General features: G+C 40.0%; 8 protein-coding genes across 8 annotated transcripts; 5 read left to right on the forward strand and 3 right to left on the reverse strand.

Moving 5' to 3' along the window:
• Positions 1 to 1276: 1276 nt before the first annotated feature.
• On the forward strand, positions 1277 to 1492 carry MELLADRAFT_91723 (uncharacterized protein; the record flags this gene model as incomplete). The annotated part of the gene is made up of 1 exon (XM_007414663.1): positions 1277 to 1492. One exon carries the CDS (start codon positions 1277 to 1279, stop codon positions 1490 to 1492), a length of 216 nt encoding a protein of 71 aa, XP_007414725.1.
• Positions 1493 to 4670: 3178 nt separating this feature from the next.
• On the forward strand, positions 4671 to 6240 carry MELLADRAFT_110513 (uncharacterized protein; the record flags this gene model as incomplete). Its single annotated transcript, XM_007414664.1, has 6 exons — positions 4671 to 4989; positions 5150 to 5407; positions 5528 to 5622; positions 5709 to 5775; positions 5867 to 5887; positions 5990 to 6240. The coding sequence occupies 6 exons, from the start codon at positions 4671 to 4673 to the stop codon at positions 6238 to 6240; spliced, it is 1011 nt and encodes a 336-aa protein (XP_007414726.1).
• A 601-nt stretch (positions 6241 to 6841) lies between these two features.
• MELLADRAFT_66644 (uncharacterized protein) lies at positions 6842 to 8650 on the forward strand (the record flags this gene model as incomplete). Its single annotated transcript, XM_007414665.1, has 5 exons — positions 6842 to 6851; positions 6920 to 7056; positions 7145 to 7179; positions 7210 to 7304; positions 7428 to 8650. The coding sequence occupies 5 exons, from the start codon at positions 6842 to 6844 to the stop codon at positions 8648 to 8650; spliced, it is 1500 nt and encodes a 499-aa protein (XP_007414727.1).
• An 880-nt stretch (positions 8651 to 9530) lies between these two features.
• On the reverse strand, positions 9531 to 10154 carry MELLADRAFT_91724 (uncharacterized protein; the record flags this gene model as incomplete). Its single annotated transcript, XM_007414784.1, has 5 exons — positions 9531 to 9633; positions 9743 to 9825; positions 9916 to 9945; positions 10029 to 10046; positions 10137 to 10154. The coding sequence occupies 5 exons, from the start codon at positions 10152 to 10154 to the stop codon at positions 9531 to 9533; spliced, it is 252 nt and encodes an 83-aa protein (XP_007414846.1).
• Positions 10155 to 10667: 513 nt separating this feature from the next.
• Positions 10668 to 13321, forward strand: MELLADRAFT_117657 (uncharacterized protein; the record flags this gene model as incomplete). The annotated part of the gene is made up of 6 exons (XM_007414666.1): positions 10668 to 10814; positions 10942 to 11084; positions 11173 to 11245; positions 11337 to 12186; positions 12260 to 12902; positions 12990 to 13321. The coding sequence occupies 6 exons, from the start codon at positions 10703 to 10705 to the stop codon at positions 13137 to 13139; spliced, it is 1971 nt and encodes a 656-aa protein (XP_007414728.1).
• Positions 13322 to 13496: 175 nt separating this feature from the next.
• MELLADRAFT_110516 (uncharacterized protein) lies at positions 13497 to 15877 on the reverse strand (the record flags this gene model as incomplete). The annotated part of the gene is made up of 5 exons (XM_007414783.1): positions 13497 to 13826; positions 13903 to 14793; positions 14856 to 15452; positions 15534 to 15735; positions 15834 to 15877. The coding sequence occupies 5 exons, from the start codon at positions 15875 to 15877 to the stop codon at positions 13497 to 13499; spliced, it is 2064 nt and encodes a 687-aa protein (XP_007414845.1).
• Positions 15878 to 17009: 1132 nt separating this feature from the next.
• Positions 17010 to 18735, reverse strand: MELLADRAFT_110517 (uncharacterized protein; the record flags this gene model as incomplete). The annotated part of the gene is made up of 7 exons (XM_007414782.1): positions 17010 to 17178; positions 17241 to 17368; positions 17741 to 17831; positions 18035 to 18048; positions 18098 to 18172; positions 18530 to 18617; positions 18671 to 18735. 7 exons carry the CDS (start codon positions 18733 to 18735, stop codon positions 17010 to 17012), a joined length of 630 nt encoding a protein of 209 aa, XP_007414844.1.
• Positions 18736 to 20442: 1707 nt separating this feature from the next.
• MELLADRAFT_91727 (uncharacterized protein) lies at positions 20443 to 21402 on the forward strand (the record flags this gene model as incomplete). The annotated part of the gene is made up of 5 exons (XM_007414667.1): positions 20443 to 20722; positions 20948 to 20956; positions 21028 to 21083; positions 21172 to 21219; positions 21301 to 21402. 5 exons carry the CDS (start codon positions 20443 to 20445, stop codon positions 21400 to 21402), a joined length of 495 nt encoding a protein of 164 aa, XP_007414729.1.
• Between the last annotated feature and the right edge of the window lie 95 nt (positions 21403 to 21497).

A 21497-nucleotide genomic window follows, 5' to 3' on the forward strand; every position in this document is an offset into this window, starting at 1 on the left:
CAACGCAATCTTTAAAAAAGGACCTTGCGCCAATTTCTTTCTTGATAATCGTTCGTTCTTCTGCGTCAGGCCAGTAGACGTACTGGCTTTCCAATTTCAAAAGGGCCTCAAAACATCTTGATGTAAAATTATGTACACTGCCCTCTGAAACATCAGGACATCAGATATTGTACCAGAACAGAACCCGATTTAATTCACCTACTCACCACTTAGCCCAAACATCTGTCCGATCATGTAAGCACTACCACCATTCCCACTTAATCCTAGCTGGCATAATGTCACAAGCAGTTTCCACTCAACCGGTAATTGAGGCCGCGATGAGCCGTTATGAAACACGAGGTCTTCACTAATCAAAGGTACAAGGCGAAAAAAAATTTCTCTCGACATTTGAGCCTATGGTAGGTAGCAATGATGTTGAATGATCAGTGAGTGACACATATCAATCAAACTGGTAAGAACCTTCAAACACTTACATATTTCATAAAATTCCTATCGCTTCCATTGAAGACCGCAGTGAAACGTATTTGTTGCAGGTCCTTCCTGTTTTCATAGAGTCGATCTTCAAAGTAACGTATTCTATCAGTCTGTTCGAGGGCTTCTCCAAGTATCACACCAATCCGGAAACAGTGTTCACGTAAGGCCACTTGATTCGATTCGGCCTCTTGAAGGTTCAAGCATCCATTCAGGTAAGTTTCGAGTGCTCCGACTAAGGTGATCATTGAGATAGTGACTGATTCTTGAGAGTTTTCAAGCAGTAATAAGGTGCCAGATTTCATCAATTCAAAGTGAAGAAACGCTTGTAGAGGTAAGTACGAAGGCGACTGGTATGTGAGATTGATGACCGATAAGAGATGAAGCGATGATTTCACGAGATCGGATATCAGCTGGGCTCGGGTGCCTACAAGAGGCATGTTGTTGAGGAGTGGTAGATGGCGAAGGGCTCCTCAAAACGAGAAACCAGGTGGGAAAATCCTAGTTTCTCTTGTCCCCGCAAAAATGAAATGTATGTAAGTAGGTTTCGGACAAAGGTAGCTCGGACCTGGTTGTTTTGAGTACCGTATATGCTCAAGGACTCAAGGAAACCTTCTTTGGATCAGGGTCTCCTGAAGTTCGAGTATGTCATCATGAATTCTTTCAAGCTGATGTACGTATGTATTGATATCATAACCATCAACATGTACATAGGCTATCTTTGTTATGCCTGAGTCTTTGTGGATGATACTCATGACTGCCAATGGGAGTATTACCAAAATACTCCTCATGGCTGACATTTGGCATGAGCTGTGGCAAATTGATTGTCAAAGGTTGCACTCATGCATGTACCCTAGAATGTCAGCCTGGATCTTGTCTGCCTTGTCATGTGGTAATCAAAACTGCCTGTTATTGCCTCAAGACCTTCTGCACCATCTGTTGTAGTGAGATTCATAGTATCCAAAGCCATTTGAATCAAATTAAAAATAGACTATTGATATGTGAACAAATCTGTAATTAATCATTGTCATGTGGACTACCTTTTTGCAGTTTGACTTGTCATCCGGGTGACTGTAGTGATTGTGAAGTGGCAAGAGATAATACATGCTATTGTGGTAGTGTTGTGAAGACAGAATAAAAGTGCACACCTTTGACTATATCATAAAATTTACACAGGAATCCTTAACAAGCCTATACTCCTGAAGGATTGGAATTCCCTGGCAAATTTAGGTGCAAAGCACCATGTCTGTGGATATTTAAGTGTGGTATCCATTCATGCCCTTCAGTTTTTCATCCTCACTTACACTGGCCATCAAAACTTGTCAACTGCCCATTCTCCTCATCTGTATTGGAAACATGTCCTTGTGGAGCCAAACATCTACCACTGTGTTTTACCTGTGACAATATATCACTACTTGCAGAAACTCTTGTGGAAAACGCCTTTTGGCCTGTGGCCATGCTTGTCAGAAACTCTGCCGGGCCTTGCTCTGGACCTTGCAAAAAAAAAACACTGTTTACCGTTGCGGCAAGGATTTCATTATTTGTCCTTGTTGTGAAGTGGAAATCTTATGTGAAATGTTCAAGGAAGCTGCTACCAGAAAACTGGGCTTGGCATTTTATCCGGTGTCAATGGGTCAAGAGGCTGTGGAGTTTGGGTGTGAATGGATATGCAGAGTCCTTAGATATTGCAGAAAACACACCTGCAATTGAACTTGTTGTGCATTAGGTTTTCTTGAAGGTGTGATAAATACCGGTAAAAATGAAAAGAATTGATATGACATCAAACTGAAGAAGAAAATACACAGGGCTTATATCATTTAAACCTAATCTGCCATCAAACCTTGAATTGTGGTCTACATACATGCTAAATGTGCAACCACAAAGGACCCTGTCTGACCTGTCTACAAAGGTCTACAAGCAAATTTCAATTGGTAAATTTTGTGGCCTCTTTGTCTTTTGAATCTCACTGACATCCTTTCTGTGTTGCCATTACAGTCCTTTCTTGGATTTACAGTGGCCATTGCTGTCAAATCAAGTGTCATGCTCCATTGGTCTGCTTGAGTGAAATGGCTTGTCAAGAAATATTTGATGTTTGATTTCAATGCAGACACATAGTGCAGAAGTTGACTTGTTCAAGTCACAATCTTTGTCCTAAAGGTCACCGGGCCCGTGCGTTGAGATGTAACAACAATTGTGTGATCTATCAATGCAATTTGGTCTTTGCAAGTGCTTTTGACATTGTAAACAAGGAGCAAACTTCAGGTGAACTTAAGGTAGGAATTGAATGGAGTGGTGAACTACTTCATTTTTTTCCACAAATGTTGGTGAAGTCAATCAAACCATTCTTGAAGAATTCCTCAACTGACAACTACCCAAGCTCTCACACCTATTCCAAACTCAGAATCATTTTAAACACAAGTTCATCTGTGAGTTGGCCAAAAAATTTATGGTCTTTCTTGCCAACATCTTGATGAAGGTTAGTCTTGCAAATTTCTCCTGGTTTCTTCAATTTTAGACCCTGATGTGTTTGGATAGAACCTAGGCAAAGTGTCATGGTCAATGAAAAGCCAAATGTGAAGGTACCCCGACCTCTTCTATTGCAGGCCTTTGAGTCTGCGCGGTTGACACAATAGACCACACCAGTCTCTGTGCCTACACCGAAGACTGATTTGCAGTCTCTGTCAAGGCAGAAGACCAACCCGAAAAGATGAATGCAATTCTGCTACAGGGTGTATTTGGACACGACAAAATTTCTTTGCAAAGTCTGATCAAGCGGTGACCCAAAATTTATGGCCGGCGGGTTCGTGGCAGGGGGATTCAATCGACGTGCGTGGCTTTTTCAAATTTCTTGCTATGTGATCGTTTTCCCTGACAAAGACACTATTGTGTTGCGCCTACTGCCGTGATGGCACCCATTTCATCTACCTCGCGACAAGAAAGACAACAGGTAGACGAAGTAGCGGACGATTGGGAAGACACACTTCCTTAATCATGAGCATCAAAGGTCAAATAGACATCCTGTTACCTATACAATCGTTATGAGGCAATGGAAGCCCTCCTTATAGGCTCGCTACTCACAGTCACAGACATCTGAAGATCAGGCACTATACTCTTTATGGATTTTCTAACCATTGTGATTTATAAATTTCTCGAGAAGCATGTTACTCGAGTGTATATGTGTGTAAGCCGGATAGGTTACTTATGTAGAAAGACTCCGATCGTTTTCCGTTGAATGAAAACATCTTCAAGTCAAGTTTTGTACAGTGGATCCTAAAAGCCTCTATCGAAGGGTTGGAAATTTTCTTCCCCCCAAACACTCGCTGGAGCGCAGCATATCTAACGATTGCCTGAAGGCTCGAGTGTACATAACTTTGAGTCATATGGACAACCAAAAAAACTGGATGGTATCCGTGACGCACCACGATTGCAAATTTCTTTCAGTCCGCTCTCCACGCAGTCGCCATATCTCAGATGCATTCTCCACTCCTGGGATGTCCCCAAACTATGTCGGGAACTGTACCATAGCGGTGCGGGGGATCGACGGCGTGATCATAATGACAAGACTGTGGATTGTGAATGGCGATATACACAACATCAGATGAAACGACCGTGATAAAGGGTTATCTATACAGATCCCTACGCAGTCCAGAAATGTCTCGTTGAGGACCTCACCGATAAGGAGCAACTAAAGATAAGGCCATCACGGGCGGCCTGTCCTCATTGCGTTGACGCACATAGTCAACTTAGTCTGGTTGAACCCCGGCCGCTTCTCATATTCTGCGGTAACACATCCGAATCTGCTGCGCGACCGAGCAACTTTTCCAGCAAGTTTTACCTCTCACCTTGTCACCGTATTGAAGCATGAGCATATCAACATATATCGCCCTGCGTCTTATGTGTTTCAGAATCATGATGAGGAGCCGGGATGAGCGCCTTGTGAAACTACAGAACCTGAGAGCTCAAGTCCTACAATATGGCCGCTTCATACAAGGCTGACGCGTGCATCATTTTGTGCGCAGGAAGGATGCAATCAAGCGGTTGCGGGCTGCAGAATTTGTTCAGAGCTTCCATATAAAAGTCGGCACAATCAACCACTCTCGGTGTTTGCTCTTCCTAGTGAAAGATTGATAACAATTATCATCACCCAATTTCTGTCAGATAGACGCTGCGCACAAGTATACCAACCACATTAATCAAAGATGCTCTTGCAATTCCATCACATCCTGATATTGGCAATCACAGCAGAAGGAATGTTTTTGCCCCATCATGGAGGTGATGATCCACGTACTGCCATCAGTTTCACTGCCCTTTTGAACGGAGAAGAAGCAGGTGAGGCTCTTGATTTATATTTGGCAGAATTTATACTTGAGATAGCTTACTCGATGGACTCCAATATTGATGGGACAGACCATGCGACTTGGAAGCCTGAAGAATCTTTTATCGCACAGACCGACCAAGGGAGTAAAAAACCCTCGCCAACGGGAGAAGTTCTTATTGGGGGAGATATTGTAAGGCCAAGTGAATAAGTTTCTCATTTATGTCCATTTATTATTTCACATATCCTCATCTTCTTTACTATATGAAGATCTTTGTAAACTATCCTTGTTTAATCCGCGCAAGCCTCACGATAGCTTGTTGTAATTTTTCCCCGGGCCTAATCACTTGTATTATCCTGTAGAGGGATTGCAAGAACCTGACCCCAAGAGTCTCCTTTTCGCAGAAACTCCTCACACCGCTGGGGACAATACACCCGAAACTAGTGCAACAAGAACGACAGTCAGCACAAATCATGAGTCTTCGCAATCGGAAGAGAATCGCGATTCATCAGGTGCAGAAGCCTCATCTTTACATGGAACAAGTATAGATGATTATGCAGCGCTCTCTGAGGATGGAAATGGTGAAAATCATGGCAAATCTCAAAAAGATACAAATCTGGGTGGGTGTGTTTTTGAATAACGAAGCGCTTGTTTCTCAACACCCTTGGCCCTTTTTGCTTTCCCGCACAATGTCGTCCAAGTTATCTACATTTAACATAATGTCTTTCTGTCAAATTCAGAATACCTGCAAGAACCTTGGTCCTACGAACATGAGTTGATGCGTGACGGTGTAACAAGAGCTGGATCTACTTTGCTGGATATTGATTCATTAAAAGTAAGTATTATTTCTATACCTGATAAAGTGACTCTAGATTAGATTTCTTTCTCGAGATAGACTCATTACTCGGCATGATGTTGCAGGATTCAGATACAAATTCTCTACTAGCTAGTTGGTCAGGTTGGGATAGAAGCCCGACCCATGATCAAGGTGTGTTGGTCCCCTTTGATATTGCCAAATTGCGACGCAATTCGTAATCCACGACATGCATAATGCTCATTCTTACATTGATATTGCGTAGGAAATGCCAGGGAAAGCGCTGGTGAGTATGACAACGTGATTTTAAGATTCTGATACGCCCTGCCTCTGGTAGTACCCTCGAGAGGTCTTTGAAGTTGATTTACAAATTTCAACTGAAATACAGGTCAGGAAAATGTTTATCATAGGCCCTCAGCATCACCATCTCAAAGTCATGAGGATCCAAAAGGAATGCATGTGCATATATCACCTATACAGACCTCAAGCCCACAGCAGCAGACTCCTGAAATCAGTATTCTTGGACATAAACGCCCTCTCATGAATGGAGTTTCCCGAGAAGATATACGTGAAGCAAAGCAGATGAAGAATTTTGATCTTGGATCATTTCCATTTGATCTGACTGTGAGAGTCCCTTGATGAATATTAAAAAGGTGATATGACAAATCTAAAGGTCAAACTAACTTTGTTTACAAAAAAACCCATTTCTGAAATGAAAAATGAAGGATTCACCGACTCTGGGATTCTTACCATCTGGAACTACTAGAGGGCTGCATGAATCTGACCAAGGTCTGTTTCATCATTGTGTGGATTGATCTCCATTACAAATTCTTACAAATAGTACTACTTGTGTAGGAAATGACAAACACGTGGCCATCACCTCATCCAATCCAACTAACTTGGGTAAATATAGTTCCAAAACTCTGTAAAACCTATGAACAATTGGCTCTTTTGTGTGAGCTTCCCAGGCCTTTTATTGACAAACTTTTGCTCTTCTTGATCTTCCTTCTGTGATTGGGAAATATTGTATTTTGACACAATCATCAAGGAGGCTCATTGCATGGGGATCATGATGGTGCTTTGGTGGATCGGCAAGCTTGGAAAGTAAGTGGTATAAAAGTTAGAGAAACCTCTCTTAGACAGTCTTCAAAAATGCTTCTTGACTTTGTCAAAGCTGACTACTCGGGTCGTATCTTGGCAGCACTCTGATAGTCCCTTCCACTTGGTAAACAGTAAATCAATGGCTCAAGGTCAGTATTTCATTTCCACATGTGATGGTACTTGACATGAAATTCAAAATGCCTTGTGGAGGTTTCAGGAGATCAAAATGGACGATGGAAATTACCAACAGGCTCATTTGGTCCAGATGTAGACCCTTCTATGGAAGCTCTGCTGAGAGCTACAGTACTACCTACAATGATTGTCCCCTCAAAGTCCACAGAGAAATTCACAGAGGTGAGTATTTTGTCCCTCTGTTGCTATGATGAGAGAATTGACAAAGGAAATACTTGAAAACATGGAAAATTAAGCATAATCTTCACAGAGGCACACCCCAAAATCACAAGCAACTGAGTTCAAGTAAGTCAAGTATTGCTCTATCAACTACAGAGTCAATCATCATTTACCAATCTTGATACAACTATTGTTAGATAAATATCCTGGCATTCCAAGATATCCAAAATCTTTGCATCCATCAGGTACAGGTAACGTAGCTTGTTTTCTATGCAAATTTCAAGGATCAGCTTTGCTCAGAAAAGATGTACTGATATCATGAACATTTTACATGTACACTGCATTTCAATTTTCCATTCATCCATCTTCTATAGTCCCTTCTGGTGCTGGCCCAAGCCATCAATCAACCTTACTCCCAGGCATCAAAAACTTGGCAGTCTTAGGATCAGAAAAACCTACACGTGATCAAAGACCTTTAGATCCTTTGATTTTAAAGGAATATTTTTCCAAATACTTGATCCATCTTCTTCATCAAATTCCAAACATGAGTCTTGATATAAATTCAGTTAAGGATTGTATACTACCTCATGGTCTAATGGTAATCAAATCCATTTTGAATACAACACGTAAAAGGAAAACACTCATCATCTTGACTCAAGTGACCATGTATCTCTTACATCTTTCACCCAGAAACAATCTACCAGGTCCAAAAGGAGATATCAAACCAGCAGTATATGATGATGTATTAGAATGGGTCAACAAAATCTTACTACATCCTGATGTTGATCAATCTGAGATTCCACTCATGACTGGATGTGAAATGAAACACAAAAGAATCAATCAAGTCTTACAAAGTTCATTATCAGTTTATTTAAAAGATACATCCAGCAATTTTGAAACTATGAAACAAAAGGAGATGGAATACACTCACACTTTTGGGGCAGCATTAGTTGATGAATGGCTCATTGGATACTACACTGAAGTTTGGAGAAAGTTAGTCACAGTCACAAGATATGAATTCAAACCTGAAAATCTATTGTACAAAGGCCTACTAAAGACTTCAGCACAACCAGAAATTGATCAAAAGATGCCTCTTGATCAGATGAAAGCTAAACTTAGTCTTACCATTCACATTTGTGAACTGATTGGTGAAGATAGTATATCCAAAGAATTTGAATCTCTTACAAATCTATTAATCAGTATGAATCTTGCTCCTCAACTTCTCCAGGATAAAAAAATCTTGAAACTTTTTGTTGATTATCAAGAAAAACTCATTGAAACAGAAAAAGAGAATTCTTCATTAAAGATCTTTCAAATCTTATCAAGTGAAAAGATTATGAAAGAATTCATACTGAATGTAGAAAACATAATTTTAAATGGTAATCATCAATCATTTATAACACCTTGGTTACAAACAAGTTTAAAGAAATATTTATTAAATCAAGATGATCAAATGCTTAATCTTAATATTGATGAATCAAAGATCTTATCATCTTCAATTTTAACCAATTTCTTTAAACAGATCTCTGAAATAACTGCACAAGATCCAGGATTGAAACCCAAGTTTCAAAAGATTTTAGGAAAGATGTCATTCTAATTCAATTCAAGCTTCATCCAATGAGTTCTTTAATATTTGTGCATCATGACTATCATGAATTGATCTCTGTCTTTAATCAATTTTTAAGAACTTATTTCATTCATGCAAATGACATTTATCATCTGTTTCTTTCATCTATTCCTCTAAGAACCTTTTGATATACTGATCTATAATTTGTCCTTATATATATCAGGCTGCAGCATCATATTGTTCCTTCTTGGAATCATTCTTGTTGTGCATGTGTTTAATTGATACTGGCAACTTTGGCAATACCTCATCTCGACCTTGTTTTTAACCTACAGATAATTGAAACGGATGACTAAACAAGCAAATAACTGCGTTCTCGTTTTTGCTGAAGCTTATGATCATACTTTTCCTTTTCTAGTATCTTTGTCATATACTTTTGAATTGTTTTGGTTTTTTATATAAAGCAACTTTACCTTTTTTGAGAAATTCAATCATTTTTCAAAAAATTGTATCAGAACCCAAGGTAGAGTTGCTAACCCAAAGCTGGAGCACAAACACGTAATGTATGAAGTTGAAAAGACAGAGAAATTCCCTCTCCCTCTCAAGTCTTAGCCTAAAGACTCAAGCATATCAGGTGTCTCCCTCCAGCTTTTCACACTCGCAGATTAGTAATTTTCTTCTGACAGAATACAATGATAAAGCTATCCAGTAAGCCAACAATAAGATTTCCTCAAACCACGTAAGTAAAGGAAAAAACGTCGACTATCAGTATAAACACATTTGGATTCCTATGATCAATTTTTCACCTTTTTATAAATTGATCCATTGATTTTGTCTTTCGAATCCTAAATCCCATTGTAAACATTTCAACAAAATCACCACAAAACCACCAAAACTTGATAAATCTATACATTTAGTTTGACCGAATCGAATCTGAACCACCTCTCAATGCAAGTACTAAATGTAAGACTGAACCACCTTCAATATTCGATTCTTTAACTGTCTTTGAATCTGTCCTATAATATACAAATGTACAAAGAAAATCCACAAAAAAAGGTCAGTTATATAGATAAGTGAAATAAGAGAAAAAGAGATATCAAGTTGATCTGAAATTAAGTAACGAACAATTGTTTACCACTAAAAATCAGACGTTGTTGACTAGTTGGAATTCCTTCTTTTTCTTCTACTCTTTCTTTCACTTTCTCTATCTAAAACAAGAATAAAACACACAAGCTTTGAAGTTCAGATCTCTTGATGATCGAATGTAAGATATATAAAATATTAAATCTTAGTTTTACCAGATCATCGGCTTCTATATCCAATTCGATCTAAAGGTTCCTTAGCACAGTTTCATCAGTATAGTACACTCAAAAGAAACAAAAAAGGTTTTATAAAGGAAAGATTTACACACCTCTTTGCCTGTAAGCGTCTAATGTTCAATTGATAACCAAATATTCCTCGGATCAGCGCACAGTTCACATAATCCTGTCTCTTGAGAATATCGAATTATAACTCTCACCTTGACTTTGATTTGCATTTTGAACGGGAACTTGGTTTGAGGGTTGAGCTGTTAGTTAAGCTTGAGGTGGGTCAAGGTTGAATGTGAAGTGAAAGTTGGCTTGATTGTAAAGTTGAAGTGGATTTGATTATCAAGAAGCTGAACGCGATCGGCTAAAAGTGATATCGATGTGAATTACATACACATGAAAACGTTACATGTGCTTTACACTTTTACAGCTTCCAAATCCGACAATCACATCCTTCCACCTTCTTTCCTGAAATTCTTCATCCAATCAACCAAGCTATGACCTTGTGACACCGTTGGTCTGATTCTCTGGGATTCGCCCAAGACCACGCTCTTGTTGTTGTTGATTATGAATGAAAGTGATTGTTTAACAATGTATATTGTGACTGTGAATCTGATTGATGGGTATAGGAATACTCATGTAAGATATGCTTATATATCAAACCGTGTGTAATTTGTTTTATTGTCACACTGGCAACCTGATCAACTTCACATCTTGTCTACTTCAATCATCACTCTCTACCTCTTATTCTTAAGGATCACGAAAAGAAGAAGAAGAAATGGGCGCAAATGAATCAAGACCAGGTGCAGAAAATGGATCAAGAAATCAACAAAATCAATCAAAACCTGAAAATTTAAATCCGAATCAAACTACAGAAGATTTATATGAAAGTGAAGCTCAAATCAATTTGACTTTTTTTTAAAAAAGATTCATTAGATTTCTACACGACATAATATAGTATGATGGATATCAAAGATTAAATATTTTGTTTGTTTGTTTATAATTTGATTTTTTCAGTCTTACAGATTCCAGTAGAAGCCACATCTGAAGAAATCAAAAAAGCTTTTAGGAAACAAGCTTTAATTCATCATCCAGATAAAAACCATGATAATGTTGAAGTAGCAACCAAACGATTTGCAAAGATTCAACAAGCTTATGAGGTATCACATGTTCTTCTTCCCTTTATCTTTATTCAATTCAATTCGCAAGAAACTGAAGTACTTTGTTCAAATTCTTCATTTACAAAAGGTTTTGAGTGATGAGGATGAACGAGCATTTTACGATCGACATAGAGAAGATCTTCTGAATGGAGTGAATGATGGTCAGTTTATATTCACATCCATTCCGCAATTCATGAGAGAAACTCCTACTGACAAATTCTCTTTTGTTTCTCTATGCTTTGTAACTGAAAGATTTCGAGAATTTCGATCCTACCAACTTCAAATTCACCAAACCTTCATCATCACGTTCATCAAGTCCTGGTCTCTCAACAAAACATATTCTAAAATTCTTTGATTCTTCTCTTTGGAAAGGAAACTTTGATGATTCTGAAACTTCTTTTTTCTCAATCTATCGTTCACTTTTCAATCAAATCTCATCGGAAGAAATGATAGCACGTCAAGATTCTACAATCGTTTATCCATCCTTCGGAAACAGTCAATCAGCTTATGATCAAGACATTGCCGGTGAACGAGCTTTGAAATACTTTTATTCTACCTGGAGTAATTTCGCTACTCAAAAAACTTTCGAGTGGATCGAACCTCATCATGCTTCATCACAAGCTGATCGTCGATACAAAAGACTAGTAGAGAAAGAAAACCAACGTGTAAGAGATGCAGCTAGAAGAGAATACAATGAGACGATTCGAAGTTTAGTAGGTTTTGTTAAGAAGCGCGATCCTCGATTCGCACGAAGCACAGCAAGTAACCCAGAAAAGTGGCGTGCTCAGGAAATCCAACGAATCAAACGCGAATTACGAGAAGTGGCAGAGAAACGTGCAAAGGAAAGAGAAGAAGAAGCTAAGCAATTCAGGGAACAAGAATGGCAGATGCAACAAGGGGCCTCTACTGATCTTTCTTCAGATAATGACACCCTACAAGAACGTAACAAAAGTGATGAAGGCTCCGATGATGAAGAGGAAGAGGAAGAAGAGGAAGAAATAGTAAATGATTGGTATTGTGCTGCTTGTGGTAAAGATTTCAATAGTCAGGGTGCTTGGGATAATCATGAACGAAGCAAGAAACACAAACAGAACTGTTCACGGTGAGGTTATATCTTATCTCGTCGCACCCTCGTATTCGGATCTTGACTCTGATCAGTCAAAAAGCACACATAGGTTACGGAAACAACTTTTAGAGGAAGAAACTGAGTTTGTTGCTTCTAAAACTGCTTCGCCTACATCACAAGCATCTCCGTCCTTATCAGAAACTTTGCGTGCAGAGTTGAGTAACAAACTCACACTGGACGACGCCGACAAGTCTCAGCCGAACACCAAAGCACCAAATGATACCTCTCCAGTTGCACAAATCAGCGAGCTAGAAGAAGCGAAACCGATACCACAAGCGCCTGATGAACCTTTCTCTCCACTCCCACAGCATCACGATCTCCCACTAATACCACCACTGAGTGATACACCACAAGATACCCAGACAGAAAGTGATCACGCTGATCCACAAACTATACCTGAAATGGCCATCAGTGACGAAGAATCAGAGATGGCGGGCATAGCGCGACGAAGAGGCAAGAAAGCTAGACGTGCGCTTGCTAGGAATATGATGGTTGAAGACCCTTTGTTAGAAGGGGTAGTAGATGATAAAGGTTTCGTTTCAATCATTGGTGACGATCCAATTTCAACACCTTCAAGTCAAGCAGATAACTCAGAGGTTAAACCAGAAATGAGTAAACGCGAAAAACGAAGAGCGAAGGAAGTAGCCAAAAAACAGAATGCGATCACTTCTGAAACAGGTCCGAAATCAGAGGTTAGTCTTTGTATCTTTTTGATTCCATGATTTCATTCATCCTGTGGAAGATTTAGAACTAATCTTATTGTTCAATTCTTTGTTCAGAGCTGTAATCATTGTCAGATGAGCTTTGCGTCCAAAACGAAGCTATTTGAGCATATCAAACAGACAGGACACGCTACAGCCTCAAAGATTAATAATCAATCACCCAATGTCCGGAACACCAAACTGAATTCTAAACGTAGAAAAGAGTGAGGTTCTTGATGTTTTTTTTTGGTTTATATATTGCATACATTGACACTTGAAGTTCATTACATCGTATACATGTTCTTGATAAGAAAGTGTAGCTATGATTTGAAATTTTGTATTGTACCATCAGGAAACGATTTGAGAAGTGACAATGTAACAGATTGAAAAGACTGCAAATGCTCCTTGATAATGATAAATCAAAGTTTGCACGGACTAGCACCCTTGATGGCATCTGCTTTCAAATAATTGCTCACGTTAGTGCATCCGTAGCTCACTCATCTCATGAAAATAGAAAAGAGTGGCATAACTGGACTTTATCTTACAGGGTATGTACGCCCTTTTGAATTCTTTTCGCTATTACAATCACATCAGCCTTTTAACGCCTTCAACATCGCAACCTAGAAGTTCTTGCCAAAGTATCACTACACCCTCTTGATCATTACCAATGATTTGGCCAGTCAACTTTAAGCAAAGATGGGTGCGGTTGGAAGTTTGTATAGAACAAATTGCTTCATGCAAAAGTTTATCAAGTTCAGTTTTACGATAGACCTTCTCAACATAATGTGAAGCAGGAAGAAAGAGTGAAAGTGATGTTGATGTAGAAGTTTTGGTGGTAGGCATTGATTTGTGAATTGAATTGAATTCAGCAAAACAATCGAAAATTGATTTCCATTCTCCACTCGTCGAGTTGGGCTTAGAAATACAAACCTTGATCAGCTAGCTAGCAGTCACGAAAACATCGACACAGATATATATATATCAGACTCACGGCTAGATTCGCCAATACATATGTCTTGGCGTGTTCCAATAATTCAGAGTCATTGCAACCAGAGATGAAATGTCGACTGATCCCATGAGGATAAGTATCAAAATCCGACGTTCTAACCAATTCTAACAAATCTTTACATTCATTGATATCATCAATCGAACGACTCTTGATGAATTCCTCCCAATCACTCCTTATATTTCTCTTTGGATCTGAAACGAGTTGAGAGTCTGAACCCAGAAGTTCACCAGTATATGAAATGAAATAAACTGTTTCTTTTGAAGTTAACATACCGCAACTGATACCTTTGGTCACTTCTTCAACCTTGATTACCGAAGGTAATGAAAGGACAGAAAACAAGCTAGATCCTTCTTCTTCCATTGTGGATAATTTATTATATAATCTTGCGATCAAAAATCTCAGACATGAGATTGCTTGAATTTTCTCATCACCAACTGAGATCTCAATCAATTGTGCCTTAGTTATCATTCCAAGACGTTTAAGATCTTGCTTATCCTCTTCTGGCGATTCTAATCGGTCCAAAAGTTTATCAAAGATTCTATTATACCAATTTACGTGTAAATCAATAGAGTCGCAAGTCAAAAGATTTTCAAGGCAAGGTTTTTGAATCGTGTTGCAATTGGGTTTACTGATTTTTTTGAAAGGAGTCACAAAGGGTTTTTCGATAAATTTCCTTTTGCATGTGATATCTTGAATCGGTGTCGGCTCCACCCGTGAAGGAATTTCCAAAAGTCCTCTGGGGTCGTAGTCTTGAGCCAGCATATGTCCCAAGGCTCGATCTTGACCTTGTGCAAAAACCATAGTTGGAGCAATCGCATGCGATAAGTTCGGAGAAGTGGGCGCAACTCTCTGATAGTGTCTTGCCGTAGACGGCTACGTTGATCAATGTAAGCTTAGCTCGTCACTATTACAACGATAAAAACCTATGTACTAACTAGCTGGCCGCCCGACCGCTCTGGCCGAGCCTCACCTTGTTCAGTCACGGTCGATACCTCGCGTCTTTCTTCGTCGTACGGAGCAGGTTCATACGGACTCGACAAACAGTTGCCTCCAAGTTTTCTTGTGAGTGTCATATCTAGGATTGGCGTCGCTTTGATCAGAGAGCTGTGCGGCTGCCCTACAGGTTCGTACTCTCGAGCTAACAAGTTTGGTGTGATTTGATCTTCGTCTCGCGCGAAAAAGCTATGTGAAGCGGTATACGAGTTCACAGCGTTTGGCTCAACAGCCTGAGTGTACCCTGTTCCATGCGGCTGAATCGATAATTGATGTGTTAGCTTTCCACTTCTGCCATAGTACGAAGTCACGTTGCTAACCAACTGCAAGTCCAACCACCATGGACGCGCAGTGCTTTCCTCCGTTACGGGGGAGACTTCACCTCTGTCTTCGTGGGAACGGGGAGGCGAACGCTGGTCATCAACAGGTTGAACATTTTTTTCTGGCTGCTCGAAATCGTGATAAATCCCAAGCTGTTCGTGGTTCGAGGACTCGGTCAGAACTGATTCGCCCGGCGCTTGGCTGGTATTTGAAGGTGTCTTGAGAATCGTAAATCAGACTCCAATAAGCTATCATAAATTTGAAGAAGGGTGAAAAATGTTACAAGCCCGTTACTGCACGTTTATCAAAGCGTCTCCCGAAGCCTGTCCTATGCAGTCCGTCTCCACCTGACCTTCGCCAGTCTTTGTTGAAGTGACTTTCTTTTTCGATTTGGTGGAGCTAGCCTTTTCTGGAGGAAGACCTGTGAGGCGTCCAATCAAGACAGCTTTTGTTCCACTGATCGCTAGATTTTTATCACGACATAAAGACTTCAAATGCAGACTGCAGATTGGATTTGCTTGTCACCAAGAAGTCCGGTTGAAAAATCGAGACTTGATAGTTATGCTTCAGACAAAAGCTCTTCCAGTGACCATACTTACAGTTTCAATTTTTTCAAACTTTCTACCTCATTGACCACTTGCATTGTTAGGTTATGATGAGTGAATTGATTTGTATGGAACTATGGTTTGTATTTCGATGGAATCTCAATCAAGAATATGGAATTTTAATATTCTCAATCAGTTTGACTCTTGACAGTGACTACAAAAGCTTGATTGCCAAAGGACATGGTCAACAAGAGCGGTCAACAGCAGAAATCTCTCAAGATTCGATTTACACTTCACTACAACGTAACTTGGCTGACATTAGTCAACAAAACCATTGAGACCCCGATTTGGATTGTTCATAAATCTTATCAGGCTGATTTCACCATTCGGTTGGTAAAGGTTCTGTCAGGTTCTGTCATCATTCATAATCTTATTGACTTACATCATCGGATAAGCATCATTTGATTCACATCGATCACAGCTTGATAAAGTGCTGTGTCATGTGAATTCGTGCCGTGTTAAGATGACTACGATGACTTCATTGTGATCACATGATCTTCTTGACCAGTTGTCTTTGCAGTCACACCAAAGACAAGATATTGATTCTTAGCAAAATCGACTTCCCTTAATCCAGGATGCACATCTTCTTTACAATCTTTTCTCATCAGATTGTTTCTCTCTTTGATCTTTTCAGCCATATCGAACTACCTGATGCACGCAGACAGCGCATCATGGAACAGGCGATAATCTCATTACGAATTTGACTCTCCAGCAACTCTCTGATGCTGAGCCTCGAGCTGTAAGTATATCCTGTCACAATTTCCGTTCTGAACCCAGTCACTAGCTTCGCGGAATCTGTGCTCACTGCTGACCCTATGACCACCTCTGATTCCTTCTTAGGACAAATTCAGATCTCACTCTGGTTTACCATCATGGGCGATTCACGTTGAAGCCGCGAACCTTTAATACCTATTCATCATGATGGCCACGTTCGGGCGAGACCGGTATCATAGCTTCATCGCACTCAATATCTTGAACGTGTGGAACCCTGGTATGTTTAACACTCAGGCGCTTTCGCGCGTGTGATAACTGGTCGATCTGAGACCGCACTCTCAACAGATTTGAATCCGCTGAGGCGAGGCAGACGAAGTTAGCTTAAGGGGCTGTGTAAGAGCACGACATTGATAATTTATTCTAAGGCTAGTCACCAACCCTTCTTTCCACTGGTGCTTATTTCATATGTATCCTGAATTCCGGTTGACGCAACCGATCTTCATGCTGTGCCAATGTTCCAGGTGCGACCTCTTTTCTTGCTATCTTTTTGACCTCCTCCTCTTTAGATCCGGCTGCCCTACCGGACCATTGGCTTGAGCAATTTCCAGCGGCCGCATACAAGGACCTTGATAGCTTCCATAATTGCTCTCAAGGAGTCTCAAGGTACATGATTTTTACAAATCTCACTCTTCGGATCGTGCTGGTTCGGATGAGACACCACATGAGACATCGTAAGAAGAGCTTAAACTCTCAGGATAATTCTTGTAGGTATCGTACACCCTACATGAGACCTCCACTCGATAAGCACGATGGATCTTGATTCCGAATCGTAGTTAACGTCGCAGTATCACCCGCAGTACGACCAACGGATTAAGAAGATGATGCACCTTGTCCACATGGAATCTGATGGTCAAAGTCTTCTGGAGGAAGGTGAATCATGTGTCTTACGAATCTTAGCTTTATGTAAGATGAAGAGCTGATTTCATGCTTCCTTATCAATATGACAAACAGATTCTACAAGTGATGAATCCCAAACGTAAAATTGAACACGCAGTCAAACCCACATACGAGTTCATCTCCAATCTGGCGCCGAATTGCTCAACTTTGGTAGACAAACTGGGGCAAAGTTTGGTTTTGTGTACTGAGCATCTTAGACTTAGTGTACAAACTGAGACAGGAGAGCTGACCTGAGAATATGGAGTCCCGTTGGGTTCTACACTTGCTTTATCAAAGAAGAAGGGAACAGTGAATTTGAATTTCTTATCGCACGTTGAACAGCTTGAACAGAAAAATATTTTGAACGATTGGACCAAGTCTTCAAATATGTACAATCGGAACGGGTCCGCGATCTACAAAGATAGTACGTACATACTCAAGCTCCGCAGTGGCAAGGTGAACGTAGAATAAGATAAAAATCATGTCTGAAGTGTTTTATGAAGAAGATGTTCAAATTGTCTGATCAGACGCGATGTTGAACATACCTGAATTGATCATGCTACATATGTGACGGTCACACAGCTTGTTCTCTCATCAACCCCGCTTACCGGCCACCACTCGGCAATCCCAAGGTGATCAATTCTGATGTTAGGCTGAGAGCTTGAGAATGGGACCGCAAAGGACTGCGATGATTTTGTATGTACACATCACACCAATAATCCTTTGGTAGATCTTCTATTCATCGCATATATCCGACTTGCTATGTAGTACTGCGCTGCAAATTTTCACTTTCTTTTCGAAACCTTATCCTGTGGCCGGTCTATCAAAATAAATGCCGTCATCCCTGCAAGAGAACACGCTGATCGACAGATGCGTATCATGAGCACGTAGTGTCAAGTACGACGTTTCAGTATTGTCAGGAGAGGCAAACCGTAAACGTGCAAACGTGTGTACAGCCAGCTCTTTGTAAACTTAACAACGAATCAAAGCACACATCATGATGGTTTTGTGGTGCCACGTGGAATGGCGTATGAGCTTACTGAAACTAACATTGCGATTCGGGCATTGGTTATCAATGATTGCATCAATTCGATATCAACTGAGAGGTGCTGAAAATGAATCTTAGATCTACATAAGGGCTTTTTTGCCCTTAGCATTTGCCATGTGATGAACTTGCTGACTTGTATCGCTGATTGGTTACAATCAAGTTTTGGTGAGTTTGATATGTGCTTGGAACTCGAGTCATAATGATAGCATCCTAATTCCATGACACTTCATACATATCATCCTATCTATTTTTTCGGTATGTCCTTTCTCTTTTTTTTCGTTCAGACCCGCTCGGCAAAAAGACGTCATTGATACAGTCCAGCGGTTGCTTGGATGTCTGAATCCTTTTGCTTAATTCCGTTTCTCGAGACAATTTGAGTGTTTCTGTTTGGGTTCCCGTGGTGAAAGATTTATAGACACCATAAATGATTTGTGACGTAATAGCTCTTGCATTCGAGAATCCTTATCTGGACACTTTTCATCTGGTTTGATTTTTCCCCAGGTTTATCGCACCGTCCAATCTATCTCTCCTGTCCACTCCGATTATCTAATCGCGTACTTTCCCTGGAGTCAACTTTTGGAAAAACCAAGTGGATCCGTATTTTTTAACAGCAGATTTGGTAAAGCTTGGCACCAATTCCTTATCAATTTCCTCGAGTTTCGCATTGAGAGTCTAGAGATCATCACTAATCTCACGTCCTTCAAGCTCAGATCTTTTTGAAAGTCATATCTTATATTTCTTCAACTTGAGGGTAACTTGATCGAATCACAGGATAGAGAGTTTACACCTGAGATTTCCTCTTGAAAAAAGTTCATGATCAAGCTTGTCAGATTTACTGCTGATCTTCATCATCAATCAACTTTCTCACCTCTACAATCCATCCAGTCCTTAAGACTTGAAAACTGATTTCCATTTACCATTCTGAATCATCTTTCAAATCGATTTCAGTTCTTTTGGTTTGATTTCAATCGATTTCCGGTCAACAGCTCATTCACTGATCAATAACATCTGGCACATAGTCAAGTTGAGTCAGTCTCATATTTCTCTTGATCTTCTGTCTTTACCTACCTCAACCTCTTCATTCCATTTCTATCTTTCTCTTTCTCTTCTTCATCATCACCTTCATCAGTTCATTTCCCTGGTTCTTGATTTTCATCTTCAAGATTGCAGATTGCAACGTTCCAATCCACTCCATCCAGTCTGGTTCGTTCTCATCCCCTGACTCACATTTCACTTTCATCTCATCAGAACAAATGTCAAGTCTTTAAACTTTCACCCGCTATCACTAATCAGCTTCTGTCTGATTTCCCCGGTCAAATCTTGTTAGTGTTTTGATTCAAACAAATCTTACCTGTCTACTCGAATCCAAAATCCCATGTTTCAATTCAACTGATATCATAATTCATACTATATGTACGTAGTCACAATATAATTAATCATAATCATAATCATCACTTCATTCATCCCGTCTTGAGTAGCTTGATTATCTTTTTACAACACGAATACTTTCATTCCTTCAATCTCATCTTGAAAGTGGACCATCACTTTTTCACCTTCTGGACTTCAAACCAGAAGAGAGCATCTCATGTCAAACTCTAATCATCATAATCCATTCATCATCTCCTAACAAAATCCACTTCCACTTTATCACAAGTTTTATCACCTGCTTTTTGATCAAGCAAACTCTGACTTGCTTCAAGCTAGAGACTCATATAAATTTCAGATAATATATATCTCTACACTTCTCACTTCAGCCCGGAAGCTTATCATAATCAGAGCAGTTTTCCCCCTTGGTGTTATGGCTACAACATCAGATTATAGGCTGATCTTTTTCTCATCTTTTTTTGTTATCAAATTGATCACGGTCCTTTGCCACATCACAGTTAGTCCTCAAAACAATCAAAGATGATCCCTACAGCGCACCATCCAACAATCTCTACCACCAGACCGTTGACGCCTGAAGAAGAAATAGCCATGAGAGTTCAAACTTCGATCATTGATTTACGCAATTCCTCTTGCTCTTCATCCTCTTCAGCTTCAACATCCGATTCTTCAGTGCCTTCAGAAGTTCCCTCTGATCCACTTTTACAAGATATTGTCACTAAGCTTTCATCCACTCAAATTATCATACCTGGGCCACTTCCTCAAGATCGCCTTTACAGTTACGAAAAATCTATTCCTACTGGTGCGTTTCATTTCCTTTACATCATCTATATCCTCTCACAAATCAACCCAATCACCAGAATACAGGATTTAGCTATATTCATACATTTCAAACGCGCCTTACAAAGACCCCCATTCCAACTCTAACAACATCTCTCTCAGTTCATGTACCAATTTTTCTGTGTGAGGGGCCGACACGCGTAACTGACTTGAATTTTAATTTTCTTTGTTTGTGATCCCGGATCAGTGGTGTTATGTGAGACTTTCCATACGCAATCAATTCCAGATTGCATATTCGCTGATCCCCTGCTTAACTTCCACTCATAGATGATCATCTCGGACTTGAGCTGTACGACCAGATCACCGCTACTCATGATTACTACGTCAGTCATGCAATATTTTTCGTCACTTATCAGATTTCTGGAAAGTAGAGACATACTTATTTTGCACCTGTGTGTATGTGTCTTGTAGCCTTACGGTACCGAATTGCAAATCTTCAAACGACATGGAGCCGAGATTGTGAGTTTCGGGGTCTTCTCATTTTCCACTTTTCCCGTCTATCAAATGTATCACTTCTTTGAGCTGCACATCTTGATCTAGTCAAATGGCAGCACAAGAGGATATATGCGCATATTCTCACGACCAAAAGATGGCCTTGGTCATCAGCTATCCACGCCCGACTTCCTACAAGTCTTTATCTAATATGGCACTTAGCTGTCAGGATCTGACCCAATGGTGCTGGATCTATCGCCTGAAAGCCTGCAATATCATGTAGAATGTCAACTTACCACATTCGC

Source organism: Melampsora larici-populina (genome assembly GCF_000204055.1).
Source record: "Melampsora larici-populina 98AG31 unplaced genomic scaffold MELLAscaffold_45, whole genome shotgun sequence".
Taxonomy (NCBI): Eukaryota; Fungi; Basidiomycota; class Pucciniomycetes; order Pucciniales; family Melampsoraceae; genus Melampsora; species Melampsora laricis-populina.